Source organism: Stylophora pistillata, chromosome 8 (assembly GCF_964205215.1).
Source record: "Stylophora pistillata chromosome 8, jaStyPist1.2, whole genome shotgun sequence".
In the NCBI taxonomy this organism is placed as follows: domain Eukaryota; kingdom Metazoa; phylum Cnidaria; class Anthozoa; order Scleractinia; family Pocilloporidae; genus Stylophora; species Stylophora pistillata.
Window position 1 is genome coordinate 15,883,933 of NC_142526.1, and position 15,065 is coordinate 15,898,997.

The window sequence follows — 15,065 nt, forward strand, 5'->3', positions numbered from 1 at the left end:
ATTAATTTCCATCCATTTTGATGCAGAACTTCTTTAGATGCTTGTTGGCTGTTTTCACTGCCTGGTCCAGCTTATCTTTTCTGCATACAAGCTCCGACAGCGTAACTGTAGTATCGCAGGTGCCCTCGATCTGTCTCGCGAGATCCACAATCGATTCCGCAACAGCCTTTGGTTCCCTGGTTTTAAGATCATTAGTCCCAATGTGTAAAATCACTTCATTGGGCGAAGATTCCAGATTTGGCTTGAGATAGTGATTCATGGCCATTGTCGTAGCGCCCGAGAAAGGTTTGACTATAACCCTGTGGCCAACTGCTTTTCCCAGATCTTTTCCAGGTATTCTTGAGATCATCGAATCTCCTATGAGCAGGGTTGTGCGCTCTTTTGGTTGTTTTTCGGGTTCGGATTCTTTTCCTATCAGGGTGTTATTAGGACCTCCTTTACCTTTCGATTTCTTTCTTTTGTTCTTTGATTTCACAATGAAGCCTTGTTCTTTGTTGGCGCAAGGTGTTGACTCATCCATATTTTGGACAATGGTATGTTCGTTAGAGGTGTTACTCATTGAACGGCATTGAGTAGCTGCTTCTCTGGATACGATTTGCAATGCAAAACTTAAATAATCGCGTTCTTGGACTAACTTTTTATTTTCTTCCTTCAAAGATAGAATTATCTCCCTAGGTCGAGAATTTTCGGATCTCAGGTCTTCCTCATTAGGTTTCTCTTTTATATGAGCCCATAAGTTCAGCACTTCAGATTTCAGACAGTCCAACTCCTCTTGTACTGATTTGGCATTCTTGTTAAACGCCGGAGTAGAAGCTTCTTCATTCACGAGAATAACTGAGTCGTCATCAGCCGGTATCTGGAGTAGCTTCTTCAGTTTGGCTTTCATTGCTTTTGTATCCGGACCTTGGACTTGAAGGGTACCGGTACTGTTAAATAAAACCAGCGTGATTGTCTTTGACTTCAAAGAACTAGACCTTTCAGAGGGACTCGCGGTTGCAGAAACTTCCAAATTTAGGACTTTCGAACAAAATCCCTGAAGTTGTGTTAGGCTCCCTTTCCACTTGAATTGACTTTGTTTGTCGTCCCAATGTAGATATTGGTTTAAGGGAGATGAAGAAGGTTCAGTGGCAACAAATTCAGCGGAATTCGTGGAGCCTTCAGATACACGTCCACACGCCATCATGCATGTATTAAATATAGTCAAGTGTTTCTCATTTCCTGAGTGTTCTAGCTGCTTCCTAAGTGCTTTATAACAGAACACAGCACAGTCAAGGCTTCCCATTTGTTTTTTTTTATAAAGAATCATTAAATTCTACATGCATAACTTCCAATTTTCAAATCAAACTATATCTCTAGAGCATACAACAGTGTGGTCAGCATGCTCTATCCTCTCAAAGAGCAGGCTAAAATAAGCCAATCAGAATCCTTGTTAGAATGGTTCAAGTTATCTGATTGGTTGAACAAGACTGAAGCTGTCAAAAAAGTCAAACCATCAAAGTTCGCAATCTGCATTAGTTTGGCGGGTAGAAGTTAACACTTTTCCTTGAGTTTTTTTAGTCTTATTACAGAATCTGAAATTGAAATGTTCAGAGAAATTGTGCCTCATAAAAACATGCAAGTCTTTTTCATGTGAGAATTAGAAAACAAACAGCTCAAGGTGTGTGTTTTACAAATGAATGACAGCCAAATTCATATGAACAAGAAGATTGCTTGGAATGACAGCACTGTAAACCTTGGCTGCTGTGACTGATGTGGCCTTCTAATCAACACTTTGGAAAGGATATCAGACTTCTGAGGCTGAGATTGATCTCAACATGATTGCCGTCGCTCTGATATCATCATGATTAGTATGAATTTTAGCGTTTATGCTAGTTTGGATAAATTTTTAAGTGTCATCATACCTGTTTTGTTCTGTTTGTTTTTACACACAAAACTATACATACTATACGAGCATTAGCTGTGTTTTATTTTTATTACCATATGCAAGTTTACAATCTAACTGAGTCTGAAAACCTTCAAAACTCATACTGTCCATTTTACTTTCTCTTTGAGGATTTTCATCTCTGCACATGTTATAACAATGCAAATTATGGCAGTTGGCATGTTTACAAGCCTTTGTATGGTTCTTCTGTCGCTACTTACCTGCTCGCTTATTCAGAAATTTTGCTTTCAATTAATGAAAAAAAGCTAGACAAAGTACAAATAGACAGATGGCATGACAGCTTTACCTCAGCTCCATGCTCTATTTTAAAAACAATAGAGTGTTTCTGTCAAGGAACTATCAAAGCAATAGTCCCAAGACATAAACACTCTATTGTCTTTATTGTTTACCACTAAATTTACTTCTGTGCGCCAGTTGAAAAACAGTTAAAACCTACTAAGTGCAGATCAATCAAATATTTATTCATGTGTACAGCCTGTCACAAATGTCAATAATTTGCAACTGTACATTGGCTAAATAATACATTGTACCTGTCAGAATTGAAAAGTCACTGTTTTTCCGATCTGCCTAACTTTGCAGCTGTCAAACCATTCAAAATTTTTCTGTCCTTTTTTACTGTTTTTCTTTATGCAATGTGTTTGACCGAGCCTTCTCATTGAACAGTTTTTCCCTACCTCTAATGCTGAGGAGCACTTTACACTTTTAAGTTTTCCTTTTAAACACGAAGGCGCACTATATAAGGAAGTCTTCCCTGGGAAGACCTAGGCTCATTTGTCACTCACCGTTGACGTGAGCGGGTCAAATTCAAATGGTGGTATATGAACAAGAGGAGCTAATGAGATGTCTATTGTTTACTTCCACCAGCATGGTGGCATGAGGTAACGTGCGAACCACCTACTTCGATCTCAAATTTACCGCCCCAAATAAAGACATTTTCCATTGGAGAAAGGAAATACAAATCTCACAAATTCTTGTATTGTGATGAAGACATAAAACAATTTTAAGGAATGCGCCCGCTGTTCACTGCTTTGGAGTAGCTGTAGCTCAAGCTGACTTGACTCTAAGAGTTCCACATCACACGACGGTTGATTGACAATTGGTCCAGTGGGACCTAAGGCTCCTTTTATAGGGCGCCTTCATGTTTAAATCCAATTTAACAAGGGCTACTGTGAGTTTATGGTTGAAGCATTAGTCCTAACACCATTTAGTAGTTACTTGTGGTTGGGAAGAGTAGTGTTCTAGAATTTTTCTAAATGTTGCAGAATGTGCTTTGTTGTGCATAATCATACTAATACTGGTATGTAAATAGATGTGATCTAGTCTGCAGAATCTTTCAACTTGTTCAAGGTACCTATTTTTAGAAGTAGAACTTATGTCAAGCTACTGTTGGCACAAGGGTTTTATGATAGCAGGTAGATGATTAATGCAAAGTACTTTTTTCATAGGTTAGGCGTCGTCGCCTGGCTAGGTTGAACCAGGGTACCTTGACATCATCCCATTCTCCATCTGACAGTCACTCTATACCTGTAAGGACAAGCCTGAAACCCTTGGCAGAAGGTTCTGCAGTCAGCACTCAAGACAGTGGTTATGGCTCTTTGTCACAATCTTTCGAGTTTGATGAATCACAGGACACTGGTGACAAATGTGGCAAGCGCACCTCCCCAACTTGTTCTTCTTCTCCTTCAGAAAGTTTTAAATTTAAGAGGACAAGAGATGGTTACGACAAAGATGACACTTCTCAGGTTAAGGTCAGGTGTTTCATGGTTTTCCTTCATGGGTTATACTTAAGATGTATTGACAGAAGTAGTCTGACTTGTAGTCATGCTTGTGTCACTCTTAGAATTGTGAAGACTGACACCTTTATTACCATGTTTATTCCATTACACTAAATTCATTGACCCAAAGAGACCAAAATTCCTCCCCTTGCTATTACTCTGTGGTTCGCCTACATGTACTTTCAAGGTAAATCCACTCATAGATTCTGCATGGTGATGGTTACATGCCTGCACAGTAGTACCAGGGCTGTGGTGTAGTAATGCCCGGTGGCCCCTGGAGCCTTACGTTTGCTCTTGGGCAACTCAGGAATCTTAGTTTTTTCATAAAAAGCATATGCTGGGCACCCTGGATTTCACTGTATCAGAGCACTGGGCTCCCTTCAATTTTTCTAAGGGTACAGCCTTGAGTACATTTTAGTAACATTACAACTGATTGAATTTAACTACTTTTTTAAAATGATTTTAAATTGTTTTAGATAAGTTTGACGTCTCTTTCTATATATATTTTTATTATAATTATATATTAATAGTACTGGGATTTGATTTAAAGACTGAATGATATCTACCTTTTTTTTTTTTTACAGATGAGTAGTGTGACAGATGAACATATTGTAAAAAGTCTTTGCAAAATTTTTAAAGTTTCCTTGAAGGTACTATTTTTTGCTTATAGCCCTAATCAATGTCCTGCACATTTATAGAAGAAATGTATGGATATAACCAAGCCTAAAAGTGAAGGTCGCATTTATTGCTCGCATTTATTTTTCCCACACATCTCAAGGGCACAACACCTTGCCCCGGCCACGGCTAGAACCCAGGTTGTCCCACTTGGAGCCCAGTGTACTGACCACTGGACTACTGGACAAAGCCATGGGGTTGGCATGCCTGTGGTACAGTTGACTGTACATGCTAAGAGTAGCACCTTGTACAGATGCCTGTACGGTCATAAGTCCAAATTTTTCAGCTTGGGTTACTACTACCATTTTGTATAATTATGGGGCTATGCTCTGTGAGCTCTGCTCTTAATGTATATGATTTCCATGGAAACATGTATATATGGATGTGTGTTTACCACATGCAAGAAACCCTTCCATAGGCACTATTGAGACTGACCATTCACCTTTTCACTTCTAACTATATATTATCAAGAAGACAGCTTGGTGATAGCTGGGGGTTATTTCCCAAGCTTTTGCTTAAAATTAGGAGAACATACATGTAAATCTGTCTGTAATCTGTTATCACTAAAACTGCCTCTGACTGCTAATGATGGTCAATAGGATAAAGCACCTTTTGGATCGAAGAACTCCGATGTATCTCATAATTGCTTTTGTCTTTTGGAAATTATTTGACTGTATAACAGTTTGGAATAACAACAGCAAAGATAATGTTAGAAAACTTCAGTTAGTTCAGAACTATGCCTACAGGATCATAACTGACATAAAAAAGCACGATCATATTTCAGAAGCCCTGAAGTCCCTTAAATGGCTTAATGTGAAGGACAAACTGCTCTTTAATGACTTAGTTATGGTTTACAAAGGCATAAACAACTTGACTCCTGACTACCTTTGGGAGTGATTTCAACACTGTTCAGAAATTTATTCATAGATCATAAGATGTTATTTTATTATTGAAATGTAAGCTGTTTTTATAGTCTATATTTTTATCTGTAAATTGTTTTATCTTAATTTTGTAACTTCATATTTTAATATAATTTGATATATGGTGAAAGAGGCCCCAATTTGGGGAAGCTTGCAAGAAAGTATGTATATAGGTATGTTAATACTTTAAGTAAATGGTCAAGCTCACGGAGAATCATAACAGTGATTTAATTCCTGAATTGTCATTCCAAATAACAGTGGTGAAACCATTCAGCTGCATCCATTTGCTAACATATGGACTCTATTTTCAGAACTCAGAGGTTTCCTGTGACTCAGTTTTCTTACCGACACTAGCTGAGGATCTTAGTCAAGTGGATCTAAGCCCAGGTAAAACAATTCCTTGCATTTACTTACAATGCATTCTACATGACATACATGTAGAGACTGTTATCTGTCTGTTTTACTGCATGGCTATTGACATGCGGTAAAATTTGTATCAAGCAGACAAAAACTAATTACTGACATTACCTTCCAGAAAATTGCTTCATCAGTACAATATCCATGATAGAAATAAATGGATGACAAAATTAATTTCTTAACCCATTCAGGGAGTGTTATTTTAATCTTTCAAGAGGGTTGTTTTGATTCATTATTACTCCTATCAAATTGACACTCTAACTCATATCAGTCCTATTTATCACAACTATATGTAAGCATAACAATTATACTTTTCTCTGTGACAGGAACTGTTTGTAATGTCATAAATCAATTGATCATGGAGCGATTAACCCAGCTTTGTGCACATCAAGGTGGAATGAGTGTTAGTCCTACTCTTACAATTGCTGAGGAAACCTCACAGATGGCTATTGATGATAATTCAATAGACTGCAGGTCAACTGAATTTATCAGTTTATTAGGGGAGGGCAAAGCTGATCCATCACCACCAAACTGTGTAAAAGGGTCAACTGCTGTGTATCAGTCCAAGCTGCTAAAATATTTGGTAAATAGCTATAATCGCTCATTGGATGAAGAAAATAATTTTCCCAAGGTAAGACTGGCTGTTCAAACTATACTACATCTAGTATTGAAAATAAATTTTTCAATGTATCAGATTTTTGCTTCAAATTGAAACTGTGTATTTGCAAAGTGTATAGACTGCCACTAACATAGCTGTAACTAAATCTGATGGGAAACTTCTTTGTTATACCATACTCTGATGTCACTTTGTATTGTCCAGTGGTCACCTTATAATGCCCAGTTGTCACTTTGTATTATGCCCAGTTGTCACTAAGCAACTGGTAATCCTTACAATCAGCTCCAATGTTGCGTTTGTCCATGTTGTTTCTCTCAAGTTTTTTTGAGAAATTTGCAAAAGTAAAGGATTGTTGCACTGTAAGATTCTGAAAGGCCTTCTCTACTGTGGATAATTATGTTTCTTTTTTTGTGAGTACATGGGGGCAGGGGGATGGGAATGTGCTTATCAGATGTGGAGCACCTTGATAAGGGGTGCTATTTTGAAGAGGGTTTTCACTACATGAAAATGGTGTGCCTGTTTCATGTTTTCAGCCCTAAGAATGAGGGTACTAATTACAGACTGAACAGAAGAAGTTATGCTTGATTTAAGCTGGCTTCAAATACCAGCTTGAATAGCTTGTTTAATGATTAGTAAATTTTTATTATAGAGATCCCAGGAAGAAAGATGGATAACTTCATTAACTCAGGCTCGTCGCCAGTGTGTGTCATTTTCAGTACTTATTCTTCAGGGATGTTTTTCTGCAGACAGGTGTGTTTTGCTCTCCATAAAAATTTGTCATAATCAAGTGTCCTCACTCTGTCTGATGTATCTGATTATCTTTATGTTGTCAAGAACCTGGATTTTGCAATTCTTGTTAATGATAGGTCAGTCCTTCAGAAGTCACCCTTGGTACAATTATTTACCAATGAAGAATGTGACGTTCCTTTTCCTTTCCTTGTTGATCTTGTCACAACAGTAGCAAGTGACTCACATTTATGTATGCAGGTGAAGTATGCATTACTAGTATTGATTGTGTTTTTCATTCAAAATTAGTGAATAACTAGTGTTGAGACTAGAAATTGTTTAATATTAATACCAGCAGAATTTTTCATTAATATTGTGAGACATGATATATGTAGTCAAGTTTAACATCACATTTTGGGCTAAGGGGATTGCAACATTTCAGCCAATGGTTGGCAAAATTTCAGGTATGAAATGGTCAGGTATGACTGGTCAAAATACAGATGGTTTTCCAGGATTTGGAAAGTTTTTCACCTATCACCATGCTTCTTAATCTATTTTAGTTCCAAAATCAATTTTTCCTCATGAGGAGTCTCACCAGAGAATCTCTCAACTGAAGAATGCAGACAAAAACCTCTATGCAAGACTTCTTGTAGGGATATTGGTAGGGAACTATGGGGAAAAAAGGTTGATTGTATAAGGTATTGTGTGGGATTGGGCAATACTTCTGATAAATGTTTTCATGGGAATTCTCGTTTTATGGATTTGATTGTCTTGCACATTAATATGTGATTTTGTAAGAAAATTTCACTTTTCGCTCACATGAAACCAATTGAATTGCCTTTTCATAGATTTTTAAGCCAGTGCTGTTGAGCTTAAATCAAGAAATGCAAAATTGTCATCTTGCAGCTGAAGGATTTAAAGCTCCCCTTTTGGTAAGTTGGTGACTTGCATCAGCTGGTTCATAAATTCAATGGAAGACTGTGTATTTTTTTGTTAACTGATGTTTTTAAAAGAAAAAAAATGAAAATGGCAATGAAGATTTGATTTGTATCATCCTTTGCCCTTGAGCCGTGATTTATAAGGATCTCTGAGGGGTCAGAGATAAAGAAAGCTGAGAATCAGCCTGGATAAAATTATTTTCCCTATGATGAAAACTGAATGTCAATTATTTCTCTTTGTCTCAGGCACTGTCAAAACTATGTGATATCCGCCTGGGAACAACTTCTGTGAGACCTATTTGTAACTTGGTAGGTAAAAAACATCACATTTTGTCAACAACTGATGGAATGGTAAAGAAAATTTAAAAAGAAACTTGTGAATGGTCTCTCACAAGTTGAAAAGTAGTTCTATAGTTGTTCACCTTCACTGCCCTGCTATGTTTTTAAAATTTTTTTCCTTCCTGCTTTTTATGTATTATAATAATTTATGTTAAAATTGAGCCTTGAAATAAGAGTAATTATAATATATACACCAAATAAGGGGCATTTCAAGGTCAAAATCCCTTTGCTAATGGCTTGACTGATTGAAAGATTCTCAGCGTGATACCAATCAGGGTAGTGGAGGCTATAAATTGTGAATTGCTGTTCATCTAATACTGTTCTTTACACCTTATAGATGGTTGCATTGTCCAACATGTGGATTCCATCACCATTATCAAAAGCTGAAGGAAAGGAAATAGAGAGACTATCTCTCATTGGACCATTTCTCAGTTTGTCAGTATTTTCTGAAGAATGTGTAAGTTATTTGACATCTGTTATTATATCAGACAATATACACTGTATTTGCTAATTTCCTTCCCTCTAAACTTTCCTAAAGAATGTGTATTAAGTTATTTGTTTGTTTGTTGAAATATCAGACAATATTATAGGTACTGGTTCTCTTCCCTTTAAATTTAGTTTGCATTGCTTTGAGTCAAGTGATTGAGTAAGCAACAGTGATTACTTTAGCCTCTAACTCCCATAAGTTATTAGCATGTAACTTCTACTGATAATATCCATAACTTATCCTGCAAACAAAGAATACTCAAACTTACTAGCTAGATGTTGTTATCTTGATCTAACACCAAATCATCAAATCTAATTGACAAGAAAATCTGTAGCAGCTGAAGGGGAGAATTGACAATCAGATCTTTGTAGTTAATGTGTTAAATGGAGACTCTGTGACTGTGAAACCCCTCATTCAGTCAGATATCAGCTTTTACTTTTTGTTCTTGTTCATCTTCAGCCACAGATTGTTGATCGTTACTTTTCCGAGTCTTCAGAAAATGTCAAGCTGGTGAATGTGACTTTGAGAAGTGCCCTTCGGATTGTCAGGGTAAACAATCAAATATAACCATCATAGTATATCCAAAGAAATCACTTTTTTCTCTGATATGAAGAGTGATGTTTCTAATACAGAAATGACAGAAAACAAACAAAATATGTGTTACCTAGTCAAAGTATTGTCTCAATACTCTTTAAGGCTAGCTGATAAACCTCTCTTTCTTGAGTTTTACACTCATTTTTGCAAAATCAGAAATCCAACCATTCTGTTACGTCATCATTCCATGAAGGAATCCCATGAGATTGCACTAACCATTCCCAAAAGTCAATGTGCGCCTTGCCCTTGTCAATGGCAGACGTGTACCTTTGAGTTCTGCTCAAAAATATCTGTGAAATCCGCTCTCATCCGACTCATCATTACTGTTTTCAAGTCAAACTTGGCAAGATGTCAGAAGACACAAGTACTGCAGCAGATTTAAGCACATTTTGGAGGAAATCTCCAAAGGAGAGCCCTCTCAAGCTTCAAATACCGTAAACACTCGCCCACGTGGCACTACAGGGAAGGATACAGGGACCAAGGAAGGTCTTCGCTCTGATTCTAAGGGGAAAAAGAGCACCAAATTTCTCCTGCTCCTGCAGTGACAAAGCCACAGGCTTCATCATCACAATCACATCAGCCACTGGGTACTACACCATCCTCCAACAACCAAGTTCCTATCTCTGTTCTGAATGAACTGAAGATGCTCCAACAGGAGTCCATTTCTTCTATGAATCAGATGCTTACGAACCTGACAAAATTGCTAACACAGGCTATCAGCAAAAATTCAAACACCACTGGTGTAAAGAGGAAAGCTCAAGAGTGACCTATCAGACTCAGAATCTGAAGATGGTCTGGACAATGGTGAAAGTGTTGACCTAGACAACTCTGTCCAAAATTTGCTTGACCTGGGGGATAAGTCCCAAAAGAATCCAGCTGAGGGCCAGGAAAAAAGCAAGCACAGGGACAAAGTCCTGGAGGACATGTCAAAATTCCTCGATGAAAATGACACTGTCAGTGAAAATGCTGAGGACAGCCTTGCAGATTTGGTGGATAAAATGCTAAATAAATAAATGAATAAAAGACCCAGCTTAAAAAATTTAATAGACCACAAAACTGTAAAAATCTGATCAGCACTAAAGTGAACACACAAATTTGGCCAAAATTGAGAACTGCCACCAAAACAAGGGACCTAACAATGCAGAAACTAGAAAATGTTTTGCTAAAGAGCATGGTTCCAATAATCAGAACTACTGAGACTTTGCTTAAAAGCAGAGAAAAAGCTGAACCCATCAGCACTGATGGAGCTAAAGGTCTCCTCCAGTTGGTCCTTGATGCAATGACTATTGTAGGTCATGCCACTAAAGACTGAAGTAAATGCTATCAGAAGGGATCTGATTAAACCTGACCTCGACAAACAATGCAGCCAGCTTTGTAGTAGTCAGATACCTGTTACGAGTATGTTGTTTGGAGATGACTTGAGTAGATCTATAAAGGATATCAGGGAGACCAATAAAGTAGGTCAAAAGGTCTCATCCCAACACCAACCTGAAGGGAAAAACACCTATCATAGTCATAGGAAGGCTAGTCATGCACACTACTCAAAGAGGCCTTTTTTATACAAAGGCCAGAGGGACAAAAACCCTTACAAGAAAAAACGGACCAGCATCAAGCAGTAGGAAAAACTCAAGAACTACCTTTTCAGGTAAGTTCAAAAACCAAGCTGGTAGATTAACTCATTTCCTTCCAAAGTGGAGAGAGATTACCTTAGACAAAACTAGTATTGATTATGTACAAGGGGCAAAAATACAATTTGTAGATGAACCTTTCCAGTTCAAAACCACAGGAGTACATATTAGATTTAATGATTCTGAGAGAACCTTTATAAGTGGCAAAATTACAGATCTTCTATCCAAAGGGGTTGTAGAAGAATGCAGTCACTTTAATGGCGAATATATTTCAAATATTTTCCTAAGACCAAAAAAGGATGGCAGCCATAGTCTGATCTTAAATTTAAAAAACCTCAATCAATCAGTTGAGTACCAACACTTTAAAATGGAAAACCTAGAGAATACAAAACTGTTGATGAGAAAAAATTGCTACATGGCTACCGTGGACCTCAAAGAGGCCTACTATTCTGTGCCCATGTGCAAATCTCACAGAAAATACCTTCGATTTGTCTGGGAAAATAGACTTTATCAATTTGCTTGTCTGCCCAATGGACTTGCAAGTGCACCACGGGTATTCACAAAGATCCTGAAACCTGTGTACTCCCACCTAAGGACCCAAGGTCTAAAAAATGTTGGGTTCATAGATGACACTTACTTACAGGGTGACACATATGGGGATTGTCAGAACAACATGTCACAGACAAAACAATTATTTACAAGTTTAGGCTTCACTATACATGAAGAGAAAATCTTCACCTGAACCAAGACAAATTATACCTTTTCTTGGGTTTTTGTTAGATTCAACCAGGATGCGTGTTTCGCTTACAGTATCAAAAGCAGATAAAATAGTGAAGTGCTGTAGTTCTAAACTTCTGATAAGCCCTTTGGCAAGCATTAGAGAGGTAGCCCAATTGGTGGGCTTGATGGTTGCATACTCCCATGGGGTAATGTATGCCCCACTTTTCTATTATGATCTTGATAGGGAAAAAACCCAAGCTCTTAAGATAAACAAAGGTGATTTTGATGCCAGCATGATCATATCTGGCTCAGCAAGAGCTGACCTGAATTGGTGGATTGCAAATGTACACTCGTCAGTCAATCCTCTAGATCATCATTCCCCTAATGTCATTGTATATTCAGATGCATCTCTGACTGGTTGGGGAGGGGTATGCAATGGCAATACTGCAAGAGGCATGTGGTCTCACAATGAGAAAGACCACCACATAAATTATCTAGAGATATTTGCCTGTTTTCTCTCTTTAAAGTCACTTTGCTCAACCCAGTCACATGTCCATATTCAATGCATGATTGATAACACAACAGCCATAGCTTACATAAACAAAATGGGAGGAACAATGCAAAAATGTAATGAAATCACTAAACAGTTATGGCTCTGGTGTATGGACAGAAATATATGGCTGTCAGCAGCACATGTTCCAGGGAAAGAGAATACAGTTGCTGACAGGGAAAGCAGAATAAGTACAAACTCTGACCTTGAATGGCAACTAAATCCCCAGATTTTTATTCCATTGTATCACAGTGGGGTAAACCCGAGGTGGACTTATTTGCTTCCAGAAAAAATCATCAGATAAAGCCATATGTTTCTTGGAAACCAGACCCTGATGCCATTGCCATAGATTCTTTTTCTATGAGCTGGGAAAACCAGGTTATTTTTATGTTTCCTCCTTTTGCTTTGATCTACAGGATTCTCAAGAAAATAGAAGACGACAAAACAAAAGGAATTATCATAATCCCATTCTGGACAACATAAGTCTGGTTTCTGCGCCAAGTAAAGTTGTTAATCAAGCCTCCCCTTTTATTGCCTCAGACAAAGAAAACTCTCATTTTACCAACAGACAAAATGGCTGCACACCCACTAATCACCAAGATGAAGATGTTAGCTTGTTACTTATCAGGGATTCCATCAGAACCAAGGGAATTCCAGAGGGGCCTGCAAACATCATTCTGCAGTCATGGAGAGAAGGTACCAGGAAACAGTACTTTGTCTATTTGTCCAGATGGATTCGATACTGCACTGAAAGGAACATTGATCCCCTTAGAGAAAATCAATTTGAAGCTCTAGAATTTCTGACTACCCTGTTTAATCAAGGTATTGGCTACAGTACTCTCAGCACAGCTTGTTTGGCATTGTCTCAAATACTTATCATGCCAGGGGACACCACATTAGGAGAACTTCCTCTTGTCAAACAGTTCTTTAAAGGTGTTTTCCAGCTGAGGCCAGCATTACCAAGGAACATTGTCACATGGGACCCTTCCATTTTACTTTATTATTTGAAAACCCTTGAACCTTTGGAAAAAATTTCTCTAAAAGATTTAACCCCTAAGCTCACTGCTTTGATTGCTATACTCTCAAGTCAAAGACAACAAACTATCCATTTCTTGGACATTCGCAACATGGAACTTACTCCTTCTATTGTTAAAATTACTGTTGGTGATAAACTCAAGCATACGAAACCAGGAAAGCATATCCATAAATTGGAATTACCAGCTTACCCTCATGACAGGAGGATTTGTATTGTTACCGTTATGCAAGAATATTTACAACGTACTGAAACCCTAAGAGGGAACTGTACTCATTTGTTAGTTAGTTTTGTTAGACCTTATGGTCAAGTTAGTAAGAATACCATTGCACGTTGGATAAAGTCAGCAACGGGAGCTGCTGGAATCGATCTCAAGAGGCTCACACCCCACAGCACCCGGTCCAGCTCAACCAGTGCCGCAACCAGGAAGGGGGTTTCTATAGACACTATTTGCAAAACTGCTGGTTGGTCCTCCAGCAGAGCCTTTGCAAAGTTCTATAACAAACCTATTCGCAATGCTGGACAACTAGCTCATAGTATTCTGTCTTAAGTAAAGTTTGTTTACTTTGCATAACGCTGTGGATCACTCACAAATAAAACTCTAAAGTTCTCATGGGATTCCTTCACGGAATGATGACGTAACAGAATTAGAAAGTTAAACAAGACTTACTTGGAAGTTGAAGTTTGACTGAGATTCTGTGAAGTCTTCATGAAGTGAAAGGAATCACATGCCCACCCATCTTCTACTGAAGCAAGTTATACAATCAAAATTCCCCGCCCATGGGGATTTCTTATTATTTTTGCATCCACTTTAAAAAATTGACTTTTGGGAATGGTTAGTGCAATCTCATGTGATTCCTTTCACTTCATGATGACCACAGAATCTCAGTCAAACTTCAACTTCCAAGTAAATCTCGTTTAACTTTCTAATTTTGACTTTTCTGTGCTAGAGCACTAATGCAAGAAACATCAAGTTTATAAATTCTTTATAGTGGTCAATTTACATTTATTTATTAACTCAGTTGATAAGTCAAATTATCTTTCAATATCCACCATTGATGTAGCACCACATTTCTTAGATACTTGCAGCCTTTGAACATAAGATAGTCAAATTTGTCTGCAACTGAACTTGAAAGTCATTAGAACAATTTGTATAGAAATTGCTTTATAAACTAAACCCAGTCTTCTTTCCCAATAGCAATGGTAATTTAGCTTTTTTTAATACTGGTAATTAATGTTTTTCTATTATTACTGTACAAATCTGGGAGGGGCCTCCACCAGCCTCCATGTAATAGTAATCAGGAACATGAAGGGAGGGCCTCCATGTAATAGTAATCAGGAACATGAAGGGAGGGCCTCCATGTAATAGTAATCAGGAACATGAAGGGAGGGCCTCCATGTAATAGTAATCAGGAACATGAAGGGAGGGCCTCCATGTAATAGTAATCAGGAACATGAAGGGAGGGCCTCCATGTAATGGTAATCAGGAACATGAAGGTAATAATGGTATCAAAGACACTGGTAATTATGATGTGAGTTCAGGGATGCCTCTTAATGTTCATGTGCTTGAATTAAAACAGACAGAAGTATTCAAGATCATTCATAGTATGCTTGTGTCTACTGAGAGTCGGGATGCTTGTTTGGAGTTCATCGCTACAGTCTTAAAAAGAAATCACTGCAAGGCACAGCTACAGGTAAATAACAG

The 15,065-nt window shown here is 37.9% G+C and overlaps 2 protein-coding genes across 4 annotated transcripts in view; both read left to right on the plus strand.

Annotated features, from left to right (window-relative positions):
• Window positions 1-15,065, plus strand: part of LOC111321521 (ubiquitin conjugation factor E4 B) — a 31,276-nt gene that overhangs the window by 4,976 nt on the left and 11,235 nt on the right. The window contains exons 2-12 of one of the 2 annotated variants that reach the window (XM_022924428.2): window positions 3,388-3,690; window positions 4,302-4,367; window positions 5,624-5,699; window positions 6,056-6,360; window positions 6,995-7,095; window positions 7,212-7,332; window positions 7,920-8,003; window positions 8,256-8,318; window positions 8,686-8,805; window positions 9,295-9,384; window positions 14,941-15,054. In XM_022924428.2, coding sequence (XP_022780163.2) covers window positions 3,388-3,690; window positions 4,302-4,367; window positions 5,624-5,699; window positions 6,056-6,360; window positions 6,995-7,095; window positions 7,212-7,332; window positions 7,920-8,003; window positions 8,256-8,318; window positions 8,686-8,805; window positions 9,295-9,384; window positions 14,941-15,054 — 1,443 coding nt within the window. The remainder of the gene's footprint in view (window positions 1-3,387; window positions 3,691-4,301; window positions 4,368-5,623; window positions 5,700-6,055; window positions 6,361-6,994; window positions 7,096-7,211; window positions 7,333-7,919; window positions 8,004-8,255; window positions 8,319-8,685; window positions 8,806-9,294; window positions 9,385-14,940; window positions 15,055-15,065) is intronic. The other variant, XM_088729490.1, reaches the window with a different exon arrangement.
• LOC111321522 (uncharacterized) lies at window positions 9,812-12,902 on the plus strand. 2 transcript variants are annotated; one of them, XM_022924429.2, is made up of 3 exons: window positions 9,812-10,822; window positions 10,989-11,074; window positions 11,838-12,902. In XM_022924429.2, the coding sequence occupies exons 1-3, from the start codon at window positions 10,725-10,727 to the stop codon at window positions 12,629-12,631; spliced, it is 978 nt and encodes a 325-aa protein (XP_022780164.2). In that variant the 5' UTR covers window positions 9,812-10,724; the 3' UTR covers window positions 12,632-12,902. The 2 variants fall into 2 exon arrangements, with proteins under 2 accessions (XP_022780164.2, XP_088585617.1); XM_088729491.1 differs by having other exon boundaries at window positions 12,744-12,902.

Bases quoted from the DNA above. Each gene is read 5' to 3' on its own strand.
- LOC111321522 (XM_022924429.2), top strand. From the start codon at position 10,725: ATGCCACTAAAGACTGAAGTAAATGCTATCAGAAGGGATCTGATTAAA. The intron at 10,823-10,988 runs TACGAGTATGTT...AGGCCTTTTTTA, and splicing joins TGTAGTAGTCAGATACCTGT to TACAAAGGCCAGAGGGACAA. The intron at 11,075-11,837 runs GTAAGTTCAAAA...GGTTTTTGTTAG, and splicing joins CTCAAGAACTACCTTTTCAG to ATTCAACCAGGATGCGTGTT.